We start from the raw sequence: 9593 nt of genomic DNA on the forward strand, positions 1-9593 counted from the left end.
GGGCAGGAGTGTGTGTGTGTGTGTGTGTGTGTGTTTTTGTGATCAGAGGAATGTCAATGTCCGACCTTCGTGCTCTTTGTGAATGGATGATTGACCTGGAAGACTGACCCTGTGTGTGCTGGCTTCACAGACACACACACACACACACACACATACACACAGACGCACACACACATACACACGCACAGACACACACACACACACATGTTTGTACTTATATCTTAGTAAAGACACTCATTGGCATAATGCATTCCCTCACCTCTTACCCTAACCTTAATCATCACAACTAAACCCTAACCCTAAAATCCAGTCTCAACCCCGAAACAGTCCATTAAAGGGGGGTCAGAAATGGAGCATCGGCCAAAATGTCCTCACTTTCCCAAAATGTCCTCACTCCGTATAGATAGTAGGCTCAAACTGGTCCTCACAAAGATAACTGTACAAGAGCACTGAGACACACTTACTGCTGTTTTCACACCGACAAGTTAACCGCTCCAGTTAAAAAACTGTTATTTAGATACCACTGAGCCAACCGTATTGAGAACTAATTACAGTTTTAGGTCAGTGGAGCCACAGTGTGAGGCCGCCGCCCGACATTCACACACACAAACACACACACACACACACACACACACAGACACACACACACACACACACACACACAGGCATACACACACAATGCTTCGGCTCAGAGTCCATTGTTGACAAAAACTGTGTCCAAGCACTCTAAGAGCATGTTCCGCATCTGTTTGGTGTGCATGACTGGGCTTTTTGTTCACGCCTCAGATAAGAGGCATGTCTGAGGTGTGTGTGTAAAAGTGTGTTATTGCTTGAAGTGAATTCAGATGGCATTCTTGTGTTTTGACACTTTCAAACTTTGAACTGCAGAGTAATTATTCATATGAAATATTTAAAAAATTCATCGTGGCAGCTTTATGTCCAGATGTGCATGAAACAATGTATATTTACCTCATAACTGTACTACAAAATGTATCTTTCAGAAAAACTTTTGGCACTTTATTTCAGAAGGTTTGTTTTTGGGCACTTTTCCCCTTTTCTCAACCACTCATATAAGCAAATTACTGTACTTTCTACACCTCTACATTTTCATAATGCAATGGTTACGTTTTTTGTCTGGGTTTGTTTATAAGCAAGAAAACAGAAAAACTACTTAAACAATTTCCATGAAATCAGTACAAGGGTGGGGAATGATGCGCAAAAGAAATTCAACATTGTGAGATCGGACGTATCCACATTTCCGTTCATTTCTCAGAGAATAATTCATGAATCTTGATGAAAGAAAATCATCTTTGGGGGACTGAGTGTGTTTAATTTGGTGCAGATTCAATAGAAATATGAATGTAGTGAATTTGAATATGGTTACATAAGGGAGTTGGTGGGCCTTGGCAGAGGTATGTACATGCCATTCTAGTTGTTTATTTGTACTTTTACTTAAAGGGGAATTTCGATATTTTTCCTACTGGGCCCTTTGTTTTTAAGTGGGTGTGTAAATCAATGGTACTAAAAAACTTTTGGAATCTTTCCAGTAGATCATCGTCAGCATTCTGCACAGCGGTAATGGCTACAATGTAATCTTATGGGGCAACTGCGACAGTACACATAAAAGTCTTTTTTTTCAACTATAAAAGACTCAAATAGTAATGGATTGCCTCCATTTACCTGGCTGACTTTTACTGCACCCGGAGTAGGGGGTTCTCACATCTCACAGCAGTGCACATGAACTGTAGAGAGGTGGGGAGAGTGATGGGTTTAAAGCCCAGCGACGTGATGGTGGACAGAGAACAATGCCATGGTGTCCTGCAGCCTGAGCAAATTACAAAGGGGCCTCTGCGGAGGTCGCTGAGTTTGCACTCCACCAGACTGTATTACTTTATGGTTAAACTACCAGAGGAGAAATCTGGCTCTGGGACTCTGCTCTTTGATTCTGTGTGGGGACGTAAGAATCTGAAAAATTAGCTTGGCAGTTTTTTTTTTAAGTTCGCTGACACATTTCTATTTCCACTGTAGCTGCTGCCAATACGTCTCTATTTTTCACCAGGAACTGCTTTTCAAAAAAGGATTTAAGTGGATTTTTCCTTTAATTTGTCTTTCTGGGGTTTTTCACGAACTGTCAGGTTTTCCTTGCTTCGTTTTGCTCTGAGAAAGGAGCAGCATGCAGAAACAGAATGACCTCAGCCGTGTTGGTTTATGATATTCTTTTATTCAATGCTTTTCTTTCATTCCTTTTCTTTTCCAGCCTCTCTCTCTCTCTCATTCCCATCTCTTTCCCCCGCTCGGCTGCTGTGATTGCCTGTCTCCTCGTGGCCCGGTGCCCAGCCACCACTGGGTAGCATTCCTCACCCTGAGCCAGCGGGGTGGGAGAGGGATCGAAGGAGGGGGAGAGAGGAGAGGAGAGGAGAGGAGAGGAGAGGAGAGGAGAGGAGAGGAGAGGAGAGGAGAAGGACAAATGGAAGGAATGAGAGAGGGAGAGAGAGAGAGAGAGAGAGAGACCCAGTGGTTCTCCTTATATAGAGAGTGATGTTTTACTACATCTGTGAGGAGGCGAGGAGCGAGTTTCTTCTCCAATCTGTTTGTCGTGTCCAGCGTTTTCACAGTGCCCGCTGCTCTTAAACCTTCCTCTGTTAATAGCCACGTCCATTCACTCCATACAAACACTCTCACTGACCAAGCAGCCTCCCAGTCTTTTTCTTTAACAGTGGGGAATCAAATGACCTATCTCAAAGGTAATTTACGACGCCTGTGCTGCCTCCAAGGTGCATAAGTAAAGGATTTGCTGAGGAAGCACAGTGGACGCTACCCTGCCCTTCAGCTCTGGTTTCTTCTGAGCACTTTGGTTCATGTCTGTGTGTGACTTTTGGAGGCCTGCAGGCGCATGTGTATGTGTGTGTGTGTGTGTGTGTGTGTGTGTGTGTGTGTGTGTGTGTGTGTGTGTGTGTGTGTGTGTGTGTGTGTGGCAGATGGAGCAGTCAGACTGTGGGTACAGACATGGATAAAGTGGGCCTGCGACTCATGGCAAGCCAGGATAGAGGAGCCACGCATGCAGCCCTTTAATGTTCTCTATCACTCCTTTCTCTCTTACTTTCTCTTCTCTTTCCCTGTCTTATCTTCTCACCCTCTTTTTCTCTGTGCAGCTTTCCTCTACAGCAATTTCCTCTGTCTCAACACACTGACATGTTAATCATGTTAACACACAACATTTTGGTGTGAATCTGGAATCAGGGATCGTATCAAGGATTTCTTATTTAACTTTCTTTAACGTTGCAAGATTCAGTATTTTCTTTTTGCTCAGAGAATAGTAAATGGATCTTGATGGTAAGAATCAGTGATGTTTAGGTAACTGATATTCATGAGTGTGTGCAATGTCGTGCAGATGGTGATGTTGTTGCCTTTTTATTGGTGAGCCAAAGACAATTTTCCCATTAGGTGTCCAATAAAAATCTGTTCTCTTCTATCCTGCATTACAGGACATGCCTCCCTCCAACCACAGTCTGCCGAGACAATCAAGTGCAATAAAACACACTCCATCATTCTTTTTCCTAAATGTTGATCTTTGGTTTCTATTCACATTATATATTTTAATCAAAAGCATTTCCTGTAGACAATGTTCTATTCTCTCATATAGTCTAAATGACACAAGCTGTTTTGCTCCAGCATATGTGTAATAAAAATAAGATGACTTATGAAAGCACAGCTGGTGCAGATATATATATATATATTCCTCCAGAAAAAGCTGTTATATTTTTATTAGCAGCCACCTAAAGGTCAAGCGAGGTGGGTTTATGACCTGACAATTACCAGTTAGAATCTGAGAGCAAGAGAGTCTGGGAGCGAACACGTCGACCTCCTGTTGAGTGGTCTCCAGTGCTTAGGACCAAACCCCTGCAGAGGCCCCATTGGAGCCGTTCAAGAAGAGCATGGTTTTACTGAGCGGCTCAGTTGAACGTGCCTCAGCTTAATGAGGAGGAAGTAGAAAGCATGCAAATTAAAAAGTTTAACGTTTGTTTGTATGTGTGTTTATAATTTACCAGAATTACACAAAAATACTGGACTGATTTCCACCAAAGGATGTGGTATGGGCCGGGCAAGAACCCCATTACATTTTGGTTCAGATCAAGGGGTGGAGCCAAAATTGTTATTTTCATTGGTTTTAACATTGTGCAATAGGCTGTCTCTCTGGGACGGTTTAGGCGACTACTATTTTGGAATCTGTGCAATTTGGTGCAGACCCAGATAAAAACTCAAATAATTCTCTGGATCTAGTGAATATAAATGTGGTTTAATAAGGGGACTGTTGGCCTTGGTGGGGGTTTGAAGACCAATATGTACATTCTAGTTCAAACTTTGATGCATGCATGTACACCAGCTTCATTCTTGTACCTGTTAGTGATGGCAAACACATGGACATCTTCATCTTCAGTCATTCCCTCACCAAGTTCATCATGTTTGTTTGGAGGTTGATTGGTTTGGTTGTTTGCATGTTTGTCAACAGAATTGCCCAAATCTACTAAATGGATTTCCACTAAACTTGGTGGAAGGATGGGAACATGGGCCCAATAATATCCCATTCAATTTTGGCAAGGAATCAGATCGTGGGGGCAGATCTGAGATTCTTTTCACTTCCGTGAACAGAATATCTGTTTGACATTTTTAAGAATTAGTGGGAACTAAATCTGGCATATGTAATGCGATATCTCTGAGTTTGAGCAATATGGTGCAGCTTGAGGGTCATTCTAGTTTTATATAATCTACATATTAAAGGCTTGTGTCCATTTCTTGCAACAGTCTGATGGAAACTGAACCGAATGAGAGATCATCAGTTAGCAGTTCACAAACCTTTCACATACAAGTTAGGAAAGTCACTGAACTGGTCCAACTGAAGGTATCTGGAAGTATTTACGAAGTTTTATAATTACATCAGTGGCTTCAGGCTGCAGTGGAAAATATTCACAGCATAATGTAATGACAGAGAAAGAGGAGAAGAAAAGGCTGGACGAGCGCTCACAAAACACAGGGCACACGCACGTTACACCAGAACCAGCTAATACCACACATCTTTAAATAATTACAGGATGGAAGGGCATTTTATATTCCCACTGGCGTTTATTCCTCCGCATGCCTCCTCCAGCAAATGATTAATTTAAGAGTGCAGGAATGTGTGTGTTTCACTGTTTAGTCTTCAGCTTCCCTGAGTTAGCAACCCCTGACCCGAGCAGATCAGCAGAGCACCCCTGAAAACCATCAGACATCTGCTTATCTAAACTATACAGAGGATACAAGTACCAGGAGCGGCCGCCTCATTATTCAAACTCCCTCCATCCTTTTTTCGGCACGTCAGACTTCGAGCTCGGCTAAAAGGAGACATCTTTTTTTTTTCCGTCAGTGCAGACTCCGACAGGCCGGACAGGCATTTCCTGTGGGTGGGACCTTAGAGCAGAGACATTCTTGGGCCAGGCACCTCCACTTCCTGTCTCTGTTAACATACTGAAAGACACACTGTCTGGACCTGCTCTTTAGTCTACACTCTTATCCTCAATACACGCAGCAGCAGGTTGAGATGACTAATGTTGCATGTAAACAAAGAAACAAGAAGTTCAAGGTTGAAGTCTGCAGATAAAGGAAGAGAACACAAAGTGTCTGTTAACCTGACGAATGAGGTATCATCTCCATCCCCCCTCCCCTGTTTACTGTTACTGCTGCACACCATGATTCTCAACCACTTCCAAAATGTCACATCAGTCCTGTCTGGGAAACTATTTAATTCTGGTAAATGTTTAACGCAAATGTTCAGGCTTTCAACTGAAGGTAACACAATCAAACTTGGGTTGTGTTTGCACGTCTTTTAGAGTATCATGAGTCACAATGCAGCCGTGAAGTAAACACACAGAAACAGCTCATGACCCTAACCCCAATGTTTCTTTCTATATTTGCCGTCCGATAATTTTCTCACCCTCAGGCCTACATCTCAAGTTAAAGAAAAGTTCCCAGGTCTCCTGATTCCGGTGTGTGTGTGTGTGTGTGTGTGTATGTGCACCACTGGGTGTCGGAGTTGGTGTGACTATCGAACCACGTCCTCCCAGGGGTCAACAGCTGCACCAAAGTGTTGGTATTTGACAGCTGGAGAAATGTGTAAAGGAGTGTGAGAGCTCACTATGTATGTAGGTTGATGTGTGTGTGTTTGTGTGTGTCTGCCTTCCATCATTTCCAAGCTGAGGCAACAGTTTTCACATTTTCTAGTACCTACATCCAAGTCAAATTGGCTTTAAATGTATAATTTCATCCTGTATTAAATAGAAGCATGATGTAGTATTTATTTTCAAACACTTTAGTGACATAATTTATCCTCCATTTTACCTCAGACACTTACATGTTATCTACATTCTGCAAGTGAACGCATGTATTCAGGTCAGATAAGGCAGTTAAATACATTAAGGTATTGCATCAGGGGTTAATCTAATCTACACCATTTATCGTTGTATGCAAATGTGGATTTGCACGTTTGTCCATGTTTGCCTTCATCCTTTGACACCGACATGCTCAAGGTATTGTAATGTGTCTGTGTTGCATTTGTGTTTTCTTGCTGCCCCCTACTGGCTCTCTCTGATCAACACAACCCAAACTCTATCAACAACATGTTTATTTAACGAGTTCAAATCCAAAAAGAACATTTCTTGCTTAAACATTTTTGCTTTGTGATTATACAACCACATAACTTCTGTGTGTGTTTAAAGGGAACGCGATCAACACCTCATCCACTTTGGTCCTTGACCAAGTGTTAATTCAGCAGTAAGTGCATTTCTTTTATTATTTCTCAAAGAGGGAATAGAGAAATTCAATCTGCTCAGCAAACTCGAATCCTGCCCTGTGGGAGAAGGATAAAACAATCGTGTTAGATTTTTTTTTCCTTTAGAATGAAATAAATGCAGATATGGCTCATGTATTAGGATCATAGACGTATTTAAAGATACATATTTTTGAATTTTAAGATTTGCTTGCAATCATCCTCATCTCTACGTCACCACCACCAGTGTCTAGACCTGAGTATCACTTTTTCCTCTTGTTGTGCACGGCAATACAATTTGAATCTCTCCTGGCTAAATTTGGATGATAATGCTGTCGGTGACCGCACTTATCTCACCGCCCAGGTGTCTCCAGTATCATGGGGATGTTGTCAAGTCTCGGCTCATTGACAATATCTCTGAAAGCAGCAACTCCAATGTGACCTTTACCCACGTCTTCATGGCGATCGAGGTTGCAGCCCAGTTTACCTGCACATCACAAGCAAAGGAACAACCAAGTTTATCATTTTAATGCAAGGAGATAGAATTCAGATTAATATTTCTCTGTTTAGCTGCTTTCAGACATGGACTGAAGTCAGGGGCTGTATATGAGAATGCAAATGTCTAAGTCTGAGTTGCTCTGGATATTTTATGGAACTTTTCTGGCGGCACCTTTGGAGTCATTGAGGTGAACGGATTTGAGAAAGTGGAGCCCCACTTCCTGGTCAAACTCGTCGAGCATGGCACCCACTCCTCCCACTGCCGCCACGTCATATCCTACCAGGATGAGGAGAACAACACAACAAACACCACAAGCAGCTAGTCACAGGCTTCTCCACCAAATCACAAGCAGCCGTGTTTTAGGCTTGGATATCAAGGAGATTAATGTGTATGAAGTAATTTGTTTTAAACGGCCAACTTAATGTGGTGCACTAACTTTCTCCTTACCTGCTGCGAAGGCGTGGCAGGTATCGAGACACACTCCAACCCTGGCCTGGTCTCTCACTTTGTCTATGATGCTTTTCAGCTCAGAGAAATTTCCGCCCAAAGTGCTGCCCTGGCCGCTCATGTTCTCCAACACTAGGGGGGGACAAAGGTAAAGAAAAAAACTGATTTCTGTATTATTACTAGTCAATGTATTTTTTAAAGGACAGTCATATGTCCATCAACCTGTTACAAGATCTGATAGATATCCTATAGATTGATGTATTTGCACAGCCCGAGGGCCCTTTTTGCTCCTGCTGCAGTGTGTTTGCATACATTCCACTGTAATGTATACTCGTCATACCAGTGGCATTTGGGGTATGTTAGTCATATAGACTGTGGTCGGTGCCATGAATCACATGTGACTCAACAGTGCTGTCAAGCCCACAGTCAGCTAGTTCTGTGTTTAGGCAAGAAGGTCAAAATAAGTTCAAAATATTTTTGTATGAGGCGGGGATTCACTGGTAGAAAGAGATTTTTAGATAATTGATCCTCCTGAAGAGGCTCAAGACATATTCCAGCCTAATTTTATGATTTACGTGCAATGGATTTAACCCACAGGTAATATTTATGTGTTCTGTGCTTTCACAATGCATACGAATAATATATTGATATATTTGACTTTTGTTATATTGCATTAAATTGCGACATATATTGATTTAGTTTTATTTCCCAGCCCTAGTATTTACTTTGGTGATACTTCATAGTTCTGTGTACCGCTGCTATTGTGTCCACCACCTGTACCTGTAACCACAGCAGGTGTTTGCTGGTGAGCGTGGTTGATAGCGCTCGCTATTTTCTCCACACACTGCTCAGTGGTGATGGAGCCCAGCGAGGAGCCGGGGTGGAAGTTGTAGAGGTGGAGTCCCAGGACGCTGCAGCGACCGAGCTCCTCCACCAACAGGGCCTGGCTCTTCTCAAACACATCTGGGGGTGAAACAACACAAACCAGAGTAGGTTGTCAGAGAAGAAGAGGAGGACAAGGGTAGGTAAACAGCGGGAGAAATCCATCACAAACCCTCTTTAGGAGACCCGCAGTTCATCAGGTAGGACCCGTGAGGCAGGATGTGGGCTGGGTCAAACCCTTGGAGGGAGACCTGCTCCCGAAACTTGGCTGCGGCTGTCTGGTCCAGGGCAGGCCTCCTCCATGTGCGCTGGGAGCCTAGAAACAGGGCGAAGCTGCTGCCCCCGATCTCTGTGCAGGTCTCCACTGCTTTCCAGATTCCACCTGTGGACACAGCACAGGAAATATGATGAGTGGGTGGGTGTGTGTGTAGTGAACGCTTGAAGTGGAACATGTCATTAGACGTTCAAGGTTCCTGATTATTTATTGTCATTCCAACACACACAAAAAAACTAGATTCTCAACCTAAACAAGGAGGACAACAATGCAAATTGAAAGGTGCAAATGAGTACTGATAAATACTTGTTACCTTGAATCCCGACATGAGCACCAATGTACTTCTTGGTTCCACGATCCTTTCTCCTCCTTCCTCCCCTCTGATCGGGCTCCTCCGTTTTCTCCTCTTCCTTATCTCCTTCCAGATCCGGTTCACTTTTCCTCTTCCTCGCTCCTCTCTTCTTTGGGCCCATGCTGTCAAGAGGAAGACCGGAGCTGATGCTTATCACAGCAGGGGAGGTTTCTGATTGGGCTTATTAAGCGTTGTGTTTCGGGTTTGAGTGATGGTCTGCACAGGGAAAAGTTTATGAAGGTCAAGAAGTGTGCGTGTGTGTGTGTGTGTGTATGTGTGTGTGTGTGTGTGTGTGTGTGTGTGTGTGTGTGTGTGCGCTGCATCCCTCTGAACGGAAGCA

The 9593-nt window shown here is 43.3% G+C and overlaps 1 protein-coding gene across 2 annotated transcripts; it reads right to left on the reverse strand.

The window, feature by feature from the left end:
- Positions 1 to 6435: 6435 nt before the first annotated feature.
- On the reverse strand, positions 6436 to 9513 carry si:ch211-141o9.10 (probable endonuclease 4). 2 transcript variants are annotated; one of them, XM_062413971.1, is made up of 7 exons: positions 9215 to 9513; positions 8800 to 9009; positions 8526 to 8708; positions 7746 to 7877; positions 7470 to 7574; positions 7148 to 7286; positions 6436 to 6880 (listed from the first exon to the last, which is right to left on the reverse strand). In XM_062413971.1, the coding sequence occupies exons 1-6, from the start codon at positions 9372 to 9374 to the stop codon at positions 7153 to 7155; spliced, it is 924 nt and encodes a 307-aa protein (XP_062269955.1). In that variant the 5' UTR covers positions 9375 to 9513; the 3' UTR covers positions 6436 to 6880; positions 7148 to 7152. The 2 variants fall into 2 exon arrangements, with proteins under 2 accessions (XP_062269955.1, XP_062269954.1); XM_062413970.1 differs by having other exon boundaries at positions 6441 to 6880; positions 7157 to 7286.
- Between the last annotated feature and the right edge of the window lie 80 nt (positions 9514 to 9593).

This window comes from Platichthys flesus, chromosome 20, assembly GCF_949316205.1.
Source record: "Platichthys flesus chromosome 20, fPlaFle2.1, whole genome shotgun sequence".
NCBI lineage: Eukaryota > Metazoa > Chordata > Actinopteri > Pleuronectiformes > Pleuronectidae > Platichthys > Platichthys flesus.